General features: G+C 45.6%; 1 protein-coding gene across 1 annotated transcript; it reads right to left on the bottom strand.

The window, feature by feature from the left end:
- Nucleotides 1–7,385: 7,385 nt before the first annotated feature.
- On the bottom strand, nt 7,386–16,846 carry LOC146892479 (serine protease inhibitor A3N-like). Its single transcript, XM_087911541.1, has 5 exons — nt 16,591–16,846; nt 12,936–13,553; nt 10,251–10,605; nt 9,233–9,383; nt 7,386–8,303 (listed from the first exon to the last, which is right to left on the bottom strand). Exons 2-5 carry the CDS (start codon nt 13,495–13,497, stop codon nt 8,103–8,105), a joined length of 1,269 nt encoding a protein of 422 aa, XP_087767667.1. The 5' UTR covers nt 13,498–13,553; nt 16,591–16,846; the 3' UTR covers nt 7,386–8,102.
- Between the last annotated feature and the right edge of the window lie 3,197 nt (nt 16,847–20,043).

Here is a 20,043-nt window from a genome sequence, read left to right as displayed (position 1 = left end):
GACTGATGGATGCTTTCTAGTTGATGTACATTTAGAAGCCCTCCCTAGGGACAACCACTTCCTGATCCAGAGTCTGGCTGCCTGATCTGAATTTCAGTACTGGAGAGAGATGGGAGCATTGCAGGACCAGAGGCTAATTGCCATTTTGTGGGCTAAGTGCTGCCTTTCTATAACAGCCATGTTTGTCTCCTTCTATGTAAGAACTCAACCTTGTGACTGTAGAGTCTATTACCTTATAGACAACTAGCTTTAGTCCAAAGCTAAGAATGCCAGCAGACAGCATCTTGAGTCCCCTAAAGCAACCTCTTCATCTGGATGCACCTGTTTCTGCATCCCCATCCCTGCATTTAAAACTTGCCTTTACATGTGACTTTCTTTGTTTTGTAGAGACACAAAGTTTTCATGAACTATTTCCTTGTGGAACATAGAATTTGGGGTAACAGAAATCTGTGTTTCAGATCACTGTCACTAAAGAGGCTCCAATAAAGTCTCTGTTATTCCCATTAACATGAGAGCTGTGGTGTCTGCTTCAACAGTGGGGTTAGAGACTCAACAGGCACAGGTTAGTTCCCAAGCTTCTGTCCCCACGGAGGTGCTGGTACTAACAAGGATTTTATCTGGTGAATCTAAGGCTTAAAGTCTCTGTGCCCCAGAGAAGCAGATCACCCATGGTGCACTTCTGCTTGCCAGGAGTCACCCTAACCTTTCAACAAATGCCAACTACCTCTCCAAGGGCACCCAGCCCCCTTGCAGCTCAGACAGTCTGAATCAGCTCAAAAATTGCTACCCTGCTGTCATATAAAAATCTGTTTTCTTTTCTGCCATTTTGGTTCTTCTCCCGCCACCTCAGAGAGAGATGATAGCCTTGACAGTTTAATACCCAATAAATTTTTGTTTTTCACCACACTGGTTCTGTAGCCAGTGAGAGAGCACTGGGCGCCTTTGAAGGGGAGCTATCTCTGTAACAGACCTAAAGTGCTGGTGTTTGACTCTCTTGCGTACTAATCATTAGCTTCTGTTGGCCCTGCCCCTCTTTATTCCCCTGTTGTAGTGATATTTCTTTTATATTTTAAAAAATTAAGCTTGCCTGAAGAACAGAGAGTAAGGCGCCTCATTGGTCAGCCGTACAGACCAGCGGTTGTAAGACACACATAATCCCAGCAGCCACCCTGTGTGAAATAGGAGTCAGGCAGTAGTGGTGCCTTTAGTCCCAGTCCTAGTGAGGAATATAAGATGGGGGAGACAGCTCTTCCACACAGTCTCCTACTGAGATTCCTGGAGACTGGATGGCCTTTTCAGACTGAGGTAGAGATAAGAGCCAGTGACAGGCTGTTTTGCTTTTCTGACCTTCATCTTGAACCACAATATGTGTCTCTGGGTTTTTATTAATTGTGCGATACCTGGCAACAATGTTTGTGGCACAAATTCAGAAAAATCCCATTTACCTGATGCTTTGTAGCCACTAGCACAGGTCAGAGCCTGACCCAAATCTAACCACCTGAATTTGGAAGAAAAAATTAGCATGACCCTTACTTAGCTTCCTCTCCTGGCCCGCCTGTCCACCCATGGTTTACCACAGCTTGTTGCCACCACACATAGCACCCATATAGCTTCCTGTGCCCACCCTGCATCTTTCTATGGATTCATTGGATCCCGTGGCTTGCAGGCAACCCTTCACATGTCTCCCATGTGGCTACCCATTATTCCCATGGACATGTGCACTTGCTACATAGATGCCCTGACCAATATGTCTTTAACAAAAATCCTTTCAGGTTGGTTTTGAGTTGTGTTTAAGAAATCCACAGGGTAGCAACATTGAAAGAAGTAGATCCAGAGCTCCGGCATCTCTGGTCCTACTTTGCAACAAGCCAAAAATATATAACAAGGTGTCCTACTTGTTCTTTATACAACCAAACATCACTGCCAGTAGGAAGTAACCCAGAGTAGTCAAAGAAATGAAATCTGGCAGATGGGTGTTTTCCATTTTGTAGAATTTGAAAAATTAAAGTATTTACACCACACCATTTTAGCTATTCAGGTTTTCAATGAACAACTTCTTATAGTTTGGAAAAGGCTGATTCAGTAATAACATATTTAGTAGAAGTTATTGCCATTATGGGTATGCAAACACAATTTAAAGATAGACAATGCTCCAGCATATATCTCTTAGAAAATGAAATTTTGCTTATTTAATATAAAGTATATTACAGGTATACCAAACAATCCTACAGGTCAGGTAGTTAAAGAAAGATAAAATGGAACTAAAAAGGATATGTTAAATAAAGAAAAAGGGATGATAAAAATAACTGCTTAATGCTTTATTAACTGTAGTAATATTTTATTTATATTTTAATAAATAAAGCTTACCTCAAGAGCAATGAGAAAAACAGCCCTATTCGCCAACCTTACAGACCAGGCAGTGGTGACACACATCTTTAATCCCAGCAATAGTTTGCAATAGAAACTAGTTTGCAATAGAAACTGGCTGGCAGTGGTGTATGCCTTAAATCACAGCCCTAGAGAGGAATATAAGATGGGAAGAGAAAGCTCTCACACACAGTCTCATTCTGAGATTCCTGCAGGCTGGGTGGCCATTTTAGATTGAGGTAGAGGCAAGAGCCAGTGTCCAACTCTTTTGCCTTTCTGACCTTCAGTTTGAACCCCAATATTTGCCTCTGGGTTTTGATTAATTGTGCTACACATGCCAAGTAGTCATTTCTGTTTTAGAGTCTGCCTTTCCAGCTTTTCTCACATTCAGTGTGTTTGCTGGGTTTACATCAACTTTACACAATCTATGGTCATCTGAGAGGAGGGCATGGACCAGCCTGTAATTTCTTAATTAGTTACGGAAGGGGAGGACAATGTCCCTGGTGGTTAGTGTGATCTTTTGGTTAGTTTTCCTAGGTTCTGTATGAAAGCAGGCTGAGCAAACCTTGTTAGCCAATAGGAAGCACCCTCAACAGCTTCAGTATCAGCTCCTGATTTAGAATGCTGCCCTGTTTGGGTTCCTGTCCTAACTTCTTGCAATGATAACAACTTTGTGCAAATGTAAGACAGAGAAATTCTCTCCTCCCCAACTTCCATTTTAACCTTGGCGTTTCTTTCATCACAGCAGTGGAAGACCAACCTAAGACATCCACTAACTATGCCCACTCCTCTGCCCATCCCTACTTCCTGCAGAGACCTTTTGAATTTCCTCTTTCCTGTGTCTCTCTCATTGCATGACTGCAGCCTGCTGGCTCTCTGTATTTTTCTACTACTGGAGCCTGTTGAACAAAAGTCCTGCTGGTGTATCAGGCAGCTCCCCTAATCACCCCTGGGCTTCACATCCTCTGTAAAGGGATGCCTGTCCACCAGCATGCTGAGTATCATTCTGACAAGTCTCTGTCTCTTTGTGGACACCCTCAGATAGAGAATCTGGTGCTCCATCACTGACTGCAGTCCTCCCTGTGCTATTGGGATCCTCCTGCTGGGATACTTCCAGGCTCCTCTCTAAGTCTCTCCCAGTCCCTCCTCACTCTGGAGTTCTCCACTGCTGCCTTTTCAAGGCTGCCTTTCTTTCTGCTTTCTCTATCTCTGTCACTTGATCAATCAAGGGCCTTTTCCATTCCAAACTTGACTCCTCAACTTGCATCTATCCTTAAGTCTCTTTTCCACCTCCCACTTACAGATCTGATTAAGCCCCACCACCTTACAGTTTATTATAATGTGTCCTGAATGTGATCTGAGTCAAACATTCTCAGTGATCAGTAAATGACATATTCAATACCAGATTCTCACTGATCTAGACAAACTCTGCCATTGATCAGGTTTGAGTACCTCTATCTTCAGACTTTCTTTGGTCTTAGTTTTTCCTTCTCCTTCTGTGCCTCTTGGCAAAGTCCAGTTCTCCTATAAAAATTCATTAGAGCCTGAAGCCCCCAGTTCCTCTACTTTAATCTTTGAAATACAGGTCATAGCACCTCTATGGGTACTCAGAGAGTCTTTAAACTTACTTTAGAAACATCACATGCCAGTCCACCACCCTCTATATTGTTCTTAGCATTCTTTTCTGCCAACCACCCACAGAACATCCCACAGAGCTTTCAACACTCAGTGCCTTTTCCAGATCAAATTCTGAGATCAAAGTCATGGGAAGCTTCAAGGATTCAACCCAGACAAGATGATAAAGCAGTGAAGACCTGGGTCTTTTATCCTGGGAAGAGCAAAGACTGTGGAGGTGCTTGCTGAGTGTGCAGGAAATACTGAATGAATAGTAGAGGAACACAATTATAAACACCAAGAAACATTGCCACCTAGTATAAAATTAACAATGCATCTGTGGTCTCTTGAACGATGGTTAGGTCATGTTTGGTGCAATTATTATCTGGTTAAATATATAATGCATTTGCAATTTTGCCTGATATAGCTAAGCCATGTAACACATACCTAAGACCTGGTTACTGCTTTTAATTGGAAATCAAACATGAATTAGGAAGATGTGATTGTGCATCACGTTGACATTTGGTGGACTTATAAGAGCTGTAATTGATTGTCAATTTTATTTCTTCTGGACTTAGCTAAAGCTCAAGGATCCGGGTGCACCTGTGAGAAAGATTTTTTCTATCTTTTGTTTGTTTGTTTGTTTGTTTTTAGTCAGGTTTTCTCTGTTTAGCCATAGTTATCCAGGAACTCACTCTATAGACCACACACTCAGAGATATGCATATCTCTGACTCTTGAGTGCTACTGTAAATGCATGGGACCCTAAAACTTGGCAGGATCCTTTGTCTTAATTAAATAATTATAAGTGGAAAGAGGCACTTCTACTCTGAAAATTTTGAGGTGGGAAGATCCGCCTTTAATCTATATTATATTCAACTGTATTTATAGAGAATGCTGGCAGTCTATATAAAGGACATGGCAGAAGAATTCTTGCTTCCTTTGCCTTCTTCTTCTCACACCCACTACCACGCCCATCCCTTAAGTGGCATCAGAGTGTACTTCTTCAAGTTTTCAGCACATGCTAAAGACCAGATGAGACATCTAGGACTGTGGACTGAACAATTACTGGAGATTTGGACCTTCTATTGGTAGACAACCATTGTTGAACTAATTGAACCACAGCATTTAAGATATTGCAAAAACCTTCTTTCTTTACATATAGATTCCTTATGTATCTTTGGTTACTCTAGGAGCCCTGACATATGAAAATTAATCATTCACTCACTGAATATGTTCAATGATAAATGGATATTTAAGGAGTCTAAGTAATAGTTTCAGGTAATTTAGTTCTGGTAAGGAACATTTTACCTCTTCACCATGAGGTTTTCATCACTGAGCCAATTATACACTTTATACTGTCCTGACTTTTCAGTGAGAGCATCGGTAATCACTGTCATCTCCAGGACAGATTGTGTGTAGCACACAGGGAAGGTGACACAGACGTGAGCTATGAAAAGACAGGTGCACCTTTCCCTCCTCCCCACTCAAGAGGCTCAGGAATTTGAATTCTTGTCCTCCTGTTGGTGAAGTTGTCTTGGGAAACCAGGCTAATTGTGACTAAATAAGTCAGCTAGAAGTATTTCACTGACTGATTTCAGACCAAGATATCTGTTTCCTTGTCCTTCAGATGGGACATGCTGACATATAACTGTCACCACAGATCAAAACCTAACTTTCACAATGCCTGTCCTGACAAGAAATCAAGATCCTAATAAAGCCTTCTACCTTCAAGTTGCTTCAATTGGGTACTGGGACCCACCAACAAGGACATCAGCTAACATACCCAGGCTATCCTACACTCCTGGTCTCCTGGCCTCAGCCACTCCAGTGCTGGGATTACATGTGTGTATAACTTCAGCTATGGCAGTCTTTTCCCAGGTCCCTCCAAACCCTTCCCACCTGACCTCTCTCCTTCCATCTCCCTTTTCTTCCTCCATCTTTTCTCCTGCTTACCCCTTCTCCTTCTTCCTCTTTTGCTTCTCCTCTTTTCTGTCTCTCTCTATCTCTCTTCATCCCCTCACAGAAGTTAAGTATGAGCCGCCCTTTGCGTATGTTCGAAGAGATTTCCCATCAAAAGCCATGAGAGACCTGGGTGTTACCTCAGTGGTAGGGGGCTTTCCCACCAAGCACATGTCGCTGGGATTTATAGCACCAAGTTTAAAGCACCAAAGGATTGGTCATGAGAGTAAACATAAACAGAAAACCTTGAACATGTCCCAAATCTTCAACCAACAGTGTGACTCATGAGTGCCCTAGAGGAAAAACCACCCAGCCTGGCTCCTCATAGATCCCTGACACTGTGGGGTATTTCATGTTTATGATTCAAGCTGTGGATTTGGGAACAATTTATTCTGTGTTAGTAGATGTGTGGAAAGACCAGTCTTCCTCTTAGTCCTCAGAACCAAGAGAGAAAGGAAAGGCAGACAGGTGAGAAGACAGCATGCAGGCTCACCCTAAAGTGACTAAGGTAAATCCTTCATGCTCTGACTCCATCTTGTGTTTGCACACACAGTTCTCAGATCCCTGTGTCCACCCGCAGCCATGACTGTCTTTATATGTATTTGAGATTCCCATGGACTTGTGATGGTGCAGAAGAATCACCAGAATAAGTTAGGGAAACCAAAACACATAAAGGTGTTATAGACCTACATTTACTGTTATGCGATCATTGAGATAATCACACTGCTCTGCCAGGAAAGAATATTTCAAATTATTCCGACCTGTATCTAACATGAATGTAAATTATGTTCATTGTGGTTTGTATCTTTCAAAATGTTGTGCTTCTGAGCTTGGGCTGTTACATATTTTCACAGACATAAGTCTGCTCTTGCTGGGATCTTCAATAAAAGTGCTTAAACCATTAATTGGCTTAATAGCATAGTTATCAATAACTGTCTTATGTGAATCATTTTAACATGACAGCAGTGTCTTACAGTGGATTCTTCCCTAGGCAGAAACCTGAAACCTGCCCTTCTTTCTCTGTCCCCACAGAAACAATGATGGCAACCACTGTTGATCCCTCCTTCATGCCTCAGACCCTGTTCCATCCTTACCAGCACCTGCTGAGGTGGACTCCATTATTGACTGCCAACTCTGCAGGATTCCAGGATCAGAGCCCAGTTAATGCTGAGCCAAGCCTAGTGATCTGAGTGGTTGGATGGTGTCCCAAACCCTCATCCTCTTGATAATGTCTTTGACGCACAAAGCTTGACTTGCCTCAGGCTCAAAGTAAAGAAGCCATGAATAAACTTCTCTGTGCCTGAATTTTGTCATTCATAAAACGTAATAATAATAGCATGTGTTTCAGATGCCCTACATGTCAGAGAGTGTGAGTGACAATCTCTACTTCCTTGTGTTGTCACTAGAGGCCAACAGGAGCTGAGTGAATATAGACCAGCCACCTTCTGTGCAGTTATACTTTTATTGATCCTTTGTTGCAAGACCTGCATTTAGGGTAAGGAATACAGGGGTATCAATCTGGCATGTGAGGGTGATAGCTGCAGAGTAAGAAAATGGGTGCTCTACCATAAGTAAGGGTGCTATCAGAAGAGGAGTCTTTCTGATCAATCCCCTTTCAACATGTGTGAAGCCTGAAGCATTGGTCAGATTACTACAAAGGGCTGTGGGTGGCAGAGCCTGCAGACTGGAGAACGGAAGCACAAAGGAGGAACTTGTCACCAGGTGGTACCCGATGCGGAAATGAGATTCAGTGCGGCAGGTTTCCTCTCAGTCCTGGGCCTGATCCTCAGGATTGGCCTGTAAGCTTGCATGATCCCAGCAAGGCTGTGGAAGCTGAAAGCAGATGTGCATAGAGATTGCCCTGACGGAGCCTACCGGCCAGTGCCCACACTTGGAGTATAGACACATACTGGGCAGTGAGCAAGGGGAGGGCATAAAGACAGATTCCAGGTTCAGAGCATGAGCAAGTGCTCCCAGGAGGACTGAGAGATGGACACCTAAGTCTAATACTCCTGTGCATGTCGGCACCATAGAGTTAGTCACAGTCACTGTCAAAGCCAAGTGTACAATGCCAATCAGAGAATTTTGTCCAGGATGCACACGCCCACATGCCTGCTCCCTCCTGGGCACCTGGGCAGAAGGCTCTCACATTGGAAAGTTCTAGCCATACTTGGGGTTGGAGATTTTGGCCAGAAAGAGGGTCATCTGTGTATTTGCTTCTGAGACAAACATCAGGAATGGCCTGTTGAAACGCACTGACACTGAAATATATTTTGCACAGCAGGGGATCCATTTGACTCCTGTGGCAGCCGCTGCTTCTGTGCCTTTCTCAGCCACATCTAACACAGCCTTGTGGACCACCTGTAGGAGAAAGACATCATTCACTGGAGACCAGGGAGGGCAGAAGAGGAGATTCCTGGAGCAAGCATCGACTGCTGGCCTCAGACATTGGTGAGCTTGTTTGTTCCTGCCATGAGCTCTACCCCTGGGGTTTCCAGGTCTCTGCTCAGGGTGTGAGATGAGGCCACCCAGGGTCTTCTCAGTCTCTGAGAATCTCTACTGTCCTCAAACCCACCACAAACTGGAGGATGGGTGTAGGTAACTCCCACCTTTCTCCACAGGCACCTTATCAGGAGACCCACAAGGAACAGCCAGAGTGCTGGCAGCCAGTGCAGGGTTCAGCATCCCGCCTGCTCCAGCCTCCTTGGCACACACAGCTGCAATGAATATGTCATTGCTTCTCTTTCCCAGACCACCATGCCCTGCTGGTACAGATCAGAGCCCAGGGCTCTGTGTGGGCACTGGATGGAACACTAAGCATTGCCAGGCTGTGCATCTGGGGATGTAGTGTGAGGTCCTAAGACATCTTCTTTCCTATTCCTAAGCTTTTCATCTCAACTGCTACCCATCCTTTCTATTTCCTGTACTGCTATTGTTCTGTGTGCTATTCAGGAAGTTCTGAGCCAGTTCCTAATGAAGAAGCTGAGACTGGAAGTGCTATATGGGTTGTGGGTGGCACCTGCATTGCAGAACCAGATGGTTACTATGGTGGTCTTACCAAAGCACAAGCTCTTTTCCACCCCGGAATCCTGAATCAGATTATGTTCATGCGGTAGAGGACGGACGGGCTGCATGGTATCCAGGGAGCGTATATAGGTTTTAATCTAGCTCTCCAAGGCATAAGGGAATCTCAGGCTTTCTCATATACACATCATTCCCCCACACACACCTCGTCTTTACCATATATATTCTCAAACCCAGAGAGAGCCACCTAGTATTTATTGGTATACCTGAGAGACTCTCAGGTCCTTGGCCCTTGTGATCCCAGACAGGTCAGCCTGTGTGGAGAAGACTTCCCTGATGCCCAGCTGTGGAAGGATGTCCTGCAGGCTGTAGTCTGTGGAGATGGAGAACTTGGGCAGGGAGAGCTCATCGATCTTCCTGAGAATGACAAAGAGAAACATGAGAGTCACTGAATTCTGGCACCACCAGCCTACCTTGTTGCTAAGGCATTTCTCCATGGACAGTCCTCTCATGGGACTGTAGCCCTCCTTCCATACATGCATAGACCTCTTTGTTTTTCCTGAAGCATTAATTAACCGTTAATGCCTGAGCGTGTTTACAGTGGGCAGTCAGTGTGGCTAGGTACCAACCATTCCCTTACCAAGAATGCTTTTCTCTCAGATCCACAAATGCAGCCCTTCCCCTGTCATGTGGACTCTGACTTCATCTAATGATCTTCTAGGTAAAGCTGTACCCTCCGTCTGACCCCATCTGTGCTTTTCTTGGAAACTCCCCTTTTGGGTCTCACTGTCTCTCACTTTTTAGTAGTGAAGTCATGATTAATTGTATTTTCAATCACCTTCTCTCTGCTCTTCAATTCCTAGATAAGCCTGTGAGGATAAGAAATTTTCTTCTTGAGTCTCTGATGTCCTCTCAGGGTATAAAATCATAGCACAGCACAGAGTAGGTCTTCAAGTCATCACTGCACACTGGTGCATGAATGAGAGATGAGGGGATGAGATGGCTGCACGGGGCAGAGCTGATTCTCAGAGCTGATCTCCTCCCACCCTCACTCCCTGTGTCCTCCAACACCCATGCAGAATTCTGTGTAATTACAGCCCGTTAGACACAGAAGACTCTTCAGCACCTGCTATAGCTCATCCTCTCTTAAAAACAACTAAAATGACAGTAAAATTTGCCTCAACTTCCCAGTTTGCAGAGGAAACTCACCTGCTCTCCACCTGCCCCTGCTATTCCGTTACCACAGCTGTTACATCATCCGGCACTCCACCCGTCCCTACTTACCATTCAACCATTACACAGGTATTAGTGAGATTTTGAGGTATAGAAACACTGGGCTCCAGGCCAATTGTAGGATGTCGACTCAGGCCAGCTCTGTGAGGTGGACACTTCCTCAGGGTCTCTGGATGCAGGCTGGCTTCCACCTGCTGCATACTGCCCTGGTCAGGGAGGATGAACAGGGAGTTGGCATTGCCTGTGGACTTCAGCTCCACCACAGTGCAGGCCAGCTTCTCATCCCGGAAGTAGGGTGTGGTCAGGTCCTCAATGTTCATCATGGGCACCTTTACAGATCTGTCCTTATCCAAGTGAAACTCAGATTTGAATGTGTCATGAGAGTCAAAGGGAAACTTCCATTTCCCTAAATGTGGAACAGACCATTAGAATGTAACAACGGAGGGGAGACCCCTCATACACCCATTTCTGCCCAGCTTCTGAGTCATGAGAACAATCATTCCATCTTCAACACACAGCGTGTACTATCCCATGGTGGTTTCATTACCTATGTTGAAAAACAACACCTTGGTAGATGCAAATCTATGAATGAAAAGGATCCACAGGCTTGGTTTGGAAAGGGGAACTCAAAACCAAAGCCTGGCTCCTTGAGGTGCCTGAGAAACAATCTTGGATCTGAGGGTGTGCGTATAAGAGTGAAATGAGAGTGAAAGGGGGAGACTAGGGCCTGGGGAGATTTGGGGATCCCCTCTTCCTTAGGAGGACCCTTTCTAGAAGGCAGTTGCTTGTGGCATATGTTTTCAGAGAAGCAGGAAGAGACTGAGTCCTCCCACACTGTGATCTGTCCATGGCGCCCTTCGGCATGAACCACCTAAGGGGACGAGGAGTCCAGAGCCAAGTGTGGGCTTAGACTGAAGCTCTAGAGACCTGCAGTTTCTCTGGGTCCGATTACCAGGACCCCATAGTCAGTGGCTAAGACACAGATATTGAGTCCTCATCTCATGCGTGGGCCATGTTCCTGTCCATGAAATCAGATATCCTGCCCAGACTTGCCCCACATCCCAAGCACATGTGATCATCTACAACACACCCTAGAAGATTTGTACTTTAACAGTTTCTTGCGATCAGGATATACAGCAATATAAACATACAGCACCACCTCCTCATAGACAAGCAGCCTTGGAGTTTGGGTCCTGGGCCAGCAGAGGGAGCCACACCCATCATTCATTCAGGCCATACCTCTGCTTCCCCTCTCCTCAGATCCCAGCAGTACTGGGGCCATCCTGTCTTCCTGTCTTCCTGTCCTCCTGTCTTTCTGTCCTCCTGTCCTCCTTTCCTCCTCCCTCTTCTATTTATGGCCAATGGGTTTTCTGTCTCAGAACCTGTACTCCTCTGTCTTGGACTATGGCATTTACAAGTCCAGCCTCAAATCCACCCCAGATCTAGTCGCATCACGATTTTCATCAGTCATTGTTCTGTGGTCTGTCACTGGTGTGGGAGAATTGCCTGTATTCTGTCAATCATGTATTTTAATAAAACGCTGATTGGCCAGGCAGGAAGTATAGGTGGGTCAACCAGACAGGAGGTAGAGGCAGGCAATGAGAATAGGAAAAGGCTAGGGAGGAGGAAGTTTCCCGGCCAGTTCTGCCCAGACCACCGGAGAGGAAACATGTAAGCTACCCAGCTGAAAAAGGTACCAAGCCATATGGCTAACGTAGATAAGGATAATGGGGTAATATGTGTCATAAGAACGAATAAGTAGCCTGACATAATGGGCCAATCAGTTTAAAATCTTATGGAGTCCTGTGTGTGTTTTTCTTTGGGGTTTGCCGGCTGTGGGGTACCGGGCGGGACAGAAACTCCAACAAGCCGGCCCTCATGCTACATGTCACCTAAATCTCTGCTTTCTAGTAGGCCTGGATTTGTGGGTGTGGACTCTGGATGTCCATCCCAAAACCCTTAGCCAAGGCAATTCCATCCCAGTCTCCCAAAACACTAGCTTCTAACTCCACATTCCCTGGCTCAGGATTGAGTCTTGGACACTGTGGCCTCCCAGGCTGCCAGGCTAGTAGTCTTACAAAATCAGACTCCACAAAAGAGCCATACACTAAACATAGAGCACTGAATGGCTGGGTTATCTTCTCACTAATGACTTTGCCCCACTCCCTGCCTTCCCATGTCCAAGTCCAGCTTAATGCAGTGAGAATCAGGGGAGAGGTCTTGCATAGGGATGCATCAAGGAGTTTTCACTACCTGTGGCAATGCTATTTTCCCTTTAAGATGGGGATATCCAGGCTCCTTAGGTCAAGAACTCCTCAGCCCATCTGTACCCACCTAGAGACAGAGCTTCTCCAACAGGGAAGGACACCTTCTAAGAAGTATATGAGAAATGTTTGAGTGGACAGATTGAGGGACATCATCTCCTCAGGGAGAAGCTGTGGCTTCTCCCCACTCAGGTCTAACTGGGTATCTCAGCTCTGCATTCTACTAGTCAATCAGTTTAAGTCAGAGCCAAAATGAACCCCTGAGAGCTCAGGGCTTCTGTGGAGTAAGTACAAGGAACTGCAACTATTATCCAGTATTCCCCCAGATAGGAAGTAAGGCCAGTTAGTAAAAAGAAGTTAGGCACCCATGTCTTCTAGGCCATGAGCCCCTCCTTTCCAGTGCTCAGTGTATGGACACAAGGTGCCCAACCAATACCTTCTCCATCCACCCATTAACAGTGCCCATCCTCACCTTTGAAGTAGATGTAGTTCACCAGCACCATTAATGCATCCTCATCCAGATCTGAGATCAGGTCCTTGATCTTCCCCTGGGTCTGTTTCCTCACGTAGTCATTGATGAGCTTTACAGCCTCATGAGGCTGCTGGAAGTCGGTCGTGGAAGCCTCGGCCTGGTAGAGCACCCTTGCCTTCTCCTTGAACTCTATCAGGATCTGCAGGCGCTTTTCAACAAACATGGCGCTGCCTGTGCTGATCTGCACCTGGTCCCCTGGCTGGCTGAGCATGTGGAGGAGGTGCCCAAATCCCTGGTGAATGTCTGCCTCAGGGGTCTCTGTGAGATTGAACTTGAGACCTTCTAGAATCTCTTCCAGGGTTTTGCTTCTTGCTCCTAGTGATAGGACGGCCAAGGCAGTTGAGATGCTGAATGGGGAGAAGACGATGTTTTTGTCTGGATTCTTTAAGGCCAATTCTTTGTAGAGGCTGAAGGCGAAGTCATTATTGCTGGATGTCAATGATAGATTGTCCACTGATGTTCTGCTGTTTTGGTTTTCCTGGCCTGCAGTATCCCTTCCCATGGTGCCATCTGATCTGGAGAGGACATCAGGGACATCTCAGCCATCACTCTGGTATCCTGGTTGAAAAGAGAAGATCCATGTGGCAGGGTACAAGATCAACTCCAAAAAATCAGTTGCCCTGAGGGTTGTTGGAAGGGGAGAGGGTTAGAGAAGGGAGTAGGGGAGGAATGGGGAAAGCTCGGAGGGTTGGGATCGGGAGAGGGAGGAAGGATGGATATGTGATCAGGGAAGTATATATCTCAACTAAGGGAGTCCTTTTAGGGTTTACAAAAAGACTTGATTATAAAGGGGATCCCAGGTCCAAGGAGAGATCCCCAGATTGTTCTCTGGACAGAGGAGAGAGTGCCTGAACCGGCCTTGGCCCATAACCATACTGATGAATGTTTTGCATATCACCATAGAACCTTTCTCTGGCGATGGATGGAGATTGAGACAGAGACCCACATTTGAACACTGGACTTAACTCCCTAGGTCCAAACAAGAAGCAGAAGGAAAAAGAACGTGAGCAAAGAAGGCAAAACCAGAGGGAAACTTCACCCGTTGATGGATGGAGATTGAGACAGAGAGGCACATTGGAGCACTGGACTGAGCCCCCAAGGTCTAAATTAAGAGCAGAAGGAGGGAGAACATGAACAAAAAAGGCAGGACCGTGAGGAGTGCGTTCACCCACTGATACAAGGGAACTGATCTAATGAGAGTTTACCAAGGCCAGTTGGACTGGGAATGAACGAGGACGGGATCCAACCAGATTCTCTGAATGTGGCCGGATTCTCTGAATGTGGCTGGCACGGGGTCTCTCTGAAAAGCCATTGACAATGACACTGGGACTTGTTTCCTCTGCATATACTGGATTTTTGGGATCCAGTCTGTTTGGATCCTCACCTTCCTGGACCTGGAGGGAGGGGGGAGGAGCTTGAACTTCCCATAGGGCAGGAAACCCTGACTGCTCTTAGGGATGGAGAGGGAGGAGGAGAGGGAGTGGGGGGAGTGGGAGGATGTTGGGAGGAGGGGCGGAAATGGAAACTTTTATAAATTAATAAACTTTTATAAATTAAAAAAAAGAATATATCACAAACTGAAAAAAAAGAAAAGAGAAGATCCCTTTATCTAGGATGACCACGTGATTCCCTGACCACCTCCTAGTCCTCCCACCTGGCCTGCACTGTGTCCCTTTGCTGCCTTTGCGTCTGTGCATGGGAGGTGCCCTGGTCCCTCAGATGGCAGTGCCACATCCTCTGCTCCTCTTCACTACAGGAAGAAGTGCTGCTGCTGTAACCAGTTTTCCTAATGGAGAACCAAGACCCAGAGTTGAAGGGATTGGCCAGGGTCACAGGGTAAGCAAGAGAAGACCTGGGGACAGACTCAAGGCTTGTGTAATCTGAATGTCACCTCTTCTCTTCTGGCTTGGTTCATTATAAAGCAGGAGACCTCTTCCTTTGCACTTGTGCTCTCAACCACATCACCAACCTCTAGTCAGGACTCAAAAAGAAATCTTAGACAGAGTGCACCCCAACCACCAACGGATATGTATAAGACATCTCACAGCCCTGGGTTTAACTTAATGTAAGCATCTGGGAGTGTAGGGGGGTAATAGAGGGCAACACTGGACTTGGCCCCCTGAGAACAGGTGTCAGAAGGATGGAGATGGGGAGGATCTTCAGCCCTGCCAGTATTCCACATGGTGGTTTGTATCTCACCTTGGAAGGACTCCTGATGGGATGAAACTTGAATGATGTTTGAATGAGTCTCTGCTACCTGGACTAGATTTAATTTTGAATCTCAGGGTGAGGTATGGTGGCAAGAAATCGGTGGATCTGTCTGGGCAACTTGTTGAGTGGCCCAGGTTAGAATATTAGTAAAAGTTTGGACTTTTTATGGTCATTATGGGTATTTCTCGTGAATGTCCAGATTAACATCTCCTCCATTCACCATTGTAGTGGGGACACAAGCATCATAAAATCTACAGTTGAAGCCAGGCAATGCTGGTGCACGCCCTTAATCCCAGAACTAAGGAGACAGAGGCAGGCGGATCTCTGAGTTCGAGGTCAGCCTGATCTACAAGAGCTAGTTCCAGGACAGGCTCTAAAACCACAGAGAAACCAGGTCTCTAAAAACAATAACAAAAACAAAAAACTACAATTGAAGCTTTATGATCATGGTAATCACTGTCACACACCTTTAACACCTGTCTAGGTGGCTGAGGACATCAGAGGAGACAGCAGATGATAGAGGAATGGGAAGGGGAGAAGAACAGAGGAGAAAGGACACAGTGGGAAAAGAGGAAGGAGCGAGAGAATGGAAAGGAGAGGATGCAGGAGGATAGGAGGGGCAGGAATGGGGATCACTGAGGGGACAGGGGAAGATGGGGAAAGGGAAGAGAAGAAGAACACAGGGGGAGAAGAGAGGGAGCAGGGGAGGAAGGTGTTGGAGCTGAGGCACATGTCCCCAGACCGGTCACATGACTACAGGGGGGTCAGGGACTTTAACTCCCTCTACCCTGTGTTTTCTGTCAGATGGTTGCATCCATATCACAGGAAAAGCATTCAGTAATATTTTTATCAAAATTATTTCCACAGAAAACAGGTTAGTCTGTGTGTTATAGACTTGGCTCAGTGGCTGATCTGAGTCTTTTCCTTATTAGGAGATGATGGGCCGCCTCCTCTTGGCCCACTTCTAGGGATCTGCTGGGGAAGTGAGGTTTCTGACCCCAAGACTTTTACTGTCTGCTATAAGCATGTCAGTGATTCCACCTTCCCTATAGGAACTCTGTAAATTTCCTGTCTCCCTCTGCTTCCTACAGCAGCACCCGGGGTAGTCAAGGTCTCAAAACTTCCTCCCTGTGGAGGGTGGGAAGGAGCAGGCCCCATTCCCTCTCTAGGTACAGAGCCTATGGTTCCTTCTCCATCTTCCATAGACAGGAAGACCCAGACTGAAGAAAAAGATTTTTATGCTCAGCAGAAATATTCCCTGATCCTAGTCTAGTGCCACAGGATCAGCTCCTCCCCATCCAACCCAAGATCCAGGTCATCTCCAGTACCACACAGCCTTGCAAAGGCTTCTCCTCTGTCCTCAGAGAGAAATTATGGGAATTACCTGCAGAGCTGAAGGCAGCTAACCGAGTTTGCGACAGCTTGGTCCTGATGATCTGGTTGCTGCCTGCCTGCTGTGTTGTTCTTCCCACTTCAGAGTGATGTCTATTTATGCCCACCAGTGACTCCTCCCTCTTCTTAGGGAGTGCTGGCCCAAACAAGTTGTGGTCTGTGCTCAGTCTGGAATGGGCTGATGGGATGATTTCTGGTATTGCACATTGAGAAGCTCTTCCTAGCAGAACCACTTCCTGACCAGAAGCCGAGTGTGTTGCTTTCAACTTTCTATTTCTCTAATTGTTTCATAGTCTGTGTGGAACTGGGGAAAAGCCATAGTTATCAAGGCAGGGCACAAGCCCTACTTTTCACCAGATAGGGCTGCAGCTAACTTTTATTGCAGACTTCTTAGATAACTTTAAAAAGAGTAGAAATCTATTTCCATACTCCGTGATTTCTTAATAAAAACTCATACATTAATAAACAGAGGTCTCAATGCTAACTGGACTCCACCTTTATCCGTGTAATCATCCTGTCTGGCAGCAATGGGCATAATCTAATTAAACGCTCACTCTGCCCTCTTTGGCATCAGACTTCTGAAGGGAAGCTGCCTTGTCTGGCACTGAACGGAAATCCTTGAAAGGATTCTGTGTCTGCAGAGCCTGGATGACTGATCTGAATTCCAGTACTGGAGAGAGATGGGAACATTGCAGGGCCAGAGGCTAATTACCTTCTTCTGGGCTGGTTGCTGCCTCTCTGGAACAGACAAGTTTGCCTCCTTCTGTGTCAGAAGTCAACGCAGTGACAATAGACTTCTATTACTTGCAGACAAAGAGCTTTAATACAAAAGCTAAGGATGCCAGCACATAGGAACTTCATTCCATAGAGAAGCTCCCCCGCCTTGATGCACCTGCCTTTCTGAGGTTCCCACCCTTGCATCTCAAAGTTGTCTCTGTGTGATTAAGCTATAAAATGTTTGTGAAATTACTTCAACACTGGAGAACGGAAATTGGGTAGCAAAAATCTGTGTTCTCGGGTCATTTTAAACTCTAAATGGCTCCAGAAGAAAGTATCTGTTAGTCCCTTTAGGAGGAGAGCTGTGTTCTTTTGCAGCAATATTGGGTTTAGAGACTCGGTAGGCAGGGCTTAGGTCCATGCTGCTGTCCCCAAAATGAAGGTACCTGTCTTAACAGGAAGGATTTTGGTTGAGTCAACAGAAGCCTCAAGGCAGGGCTTTGTGTATCAGAGAACCTGATCACCCATGATGCATTTCTCTTTAAAGGTTAGTGACCCTAACCTTTCCACAAATGTCAGCCACCTCAGCAAAAGCGCCCAGTCTCTTTTCAGTCAGTCAGCCTGAATTAGCTCAACTTTCTTTACCCACTGTTACATAATATCTGTTTCCTTTTCTGCTCTTCTGCTTCTCTCTGCCCCTGATCCCTAGAGAAACATAGCTTTGGCACGTTCATCTTCACTAAATCTTTCTTTTTCCCATGGGTTTGTCTGCTTTGGTGAATTTATCCTTTCCTCTCTTACATTTGATGTAGAAGTCAAGGAGAATAAACTGGGCCCCATCCAAGGGGACCTAATTCACCTTAACTGACCTGAAATGTTGATTTGGACACACCTCAGTTCAGATCACATCCTTCTGCTGGTTGTTGCCCCAAAATGTTCAACTTCAAATTTTAGAGTTGGCCTTTTCAGCTGTTTCTCTCCTCCACTGTACTCGCTAGCTTCATGTCATCTTGAAACAAAGTATACTCATCTTGCTTCCATCTTTAAACCTCCTTCCCACCGCACACTTGCAGACATGGTTAAGCCCCACCACCTTATTTTTTAGTGCAATATGGCTTGGCAGCACTATAAGATTGACAGATGCTCTCAATGACCATTAGATGACTTATTAGATTATCAAATTCATATTGATCTTGGCAAATTCTGCCATCTCACAGGCAAGTCCTTTGAGAAACCTTATGTTCATGCCTTTGTTCCCCTCCATTCTTGTCCCTCTCTCTGTGCCTGATGCCATACTCAACATATTATAAAAGCCATGGCTTCTCCCAAGGCTAATCAGAACCTGGACTGGTCTCGTGTGGATCCTGATAGTATCTTAAACTTCCCTCTGAAACATCAGAAGCCAGGCCTACATCCTCATCACTGCTTTCAAGATTCCTATCTCCCAAGCTCCCACAGAGCATCCCACTCAACTCCCAACACTTAGCTGACTTTATAGCACAGTTACAAAATCCTTCCACTATCCTTCCTAAAGCATAGTAGGTCTGTCACAGCAATACCCTCTACACTGGTACCATCTTGTCTTACTTCAGGTTTTCTGTTGCTGGCATGAAACACAATGACCAAAAAGCAATTTCGGGAGAAAATGGATAACTTGGCTTTTACTTCCACATTTCTGTCCATCATGGAAGGAAGTTAAGACAGGAACTGAAATAGCAAAAGATCCCAGTCCAGGAGCTAATGCAGAGGCCTTTTAGTGTTGCTGCTTCCTGGCTTACATTTCCTACCTTCCTCTGTTTGCTTTGTTATAGAAACACCATCCCAAAGATGGAATCATCCACAATGGTCTGAGCCCTCTCCCATCAATAGCTAATTAAGAAAAAGGCTTACAGCCAGATCTTATGGAAGCATGTTCTCAGTAAAGGGTTCCTTCTTGCAGATAACACTAATTTGTTTGTCCAGTTAACATGCCAGCTCAGGGGCCATGAACAAAATGATCACAGTATCAGAGATGTAGTTACACATGGGTTTGACAACATGGACTGCCAGTTGGCAAAATAACCTTGTAATCTTTGCTGCTGAGTAACAGATCTGCCAGCATCAGAGACCAACACTGAGCTCCAGGTAGGGTGTTATTCTCCTGGACATCTAGACTACAATCTGGAAGCAGGTTGGATATATTACATCTCTTTCTCTGTGATAAGGACAATGCCTTTTCCTTATTGGAGTAGATAATTATTCTGGTTTTGGATTTGCTTTTCCTGATGAGTTGCTTCTGCGAAAACTATCATCCAAAGACTCAACTAATGTATCGTCCATGGTTATGTTATTTCACACAGTATTGTGTCTGACCTAAGAACTCACATTACACTCAGAAAAAATGCAACGGGGACAGCGGGATGAAGAAATTCACTGGCTTTACTACCATGCTCCCTACCATTCTGAAGGAGCTGTCCTGATAGAAATGTGGAATGCCTTTCTGAAAACACAGTTACTTTGCCAATTATTTGGCAGCATTCTAAAGGGCCGGGGCAGGGTTTCCCAGAAATTGGTATATGCTTTGAACCATTGTCCAATACATAGCATGGTTTCTCCTGTAGCCAGGATCCACAAGTCCAGTAGTTCAGAGGTGAAAAGGGTCATATCTCCACTCGTTCTCATCCCTAGTGACATACTATGAAGATATCTGATTATTATCCCGTATCTCACTTCCTGTTGGTCTAGACTA

The sequence above is a fragment of the Myodes glareolus genome, chromosome 11 (genome assembly GCF_982192425.1).
Source record: "Myodes glareolus chromosome 11, mMyoGla1.1, whole genome shotgun sequence".
NCBI classification, from domain to species: Eukaryota; Metazoa; Chordata; class Mammalia; order Rodentia; family Cricetidae; genus Myodes; species Myodes glareolus.
This window is presented reverse-complemented; position numbering and strand designations above follow the sequence as displayed.

Excerpts from the sequence above, each read along its gene's own strand:
- LOC146892479 (XM_087911541.1), bottom strand. The coding sequence starts at position 13,497 with ATGGGAAGGGATACTGCAGGCCAGGAAAACCAAAACAGCAGAACATCA. Across the intron at positions 10,606-12,935 it reads GAACTACATCTACTTCAAAG|GGAAATGGAAGTTTCCCTTT; the intron begins GTGAGGATGGGC and ends TTCCACATTTAG. Across the intron at positions 8,304-9,232 it reads AGGACCTGAGAGTCTCTCAG|GTGGTCCACAAGGCTGTGTT; the intron begins GTATACCAATAA and ends TTTCTCCTACAG.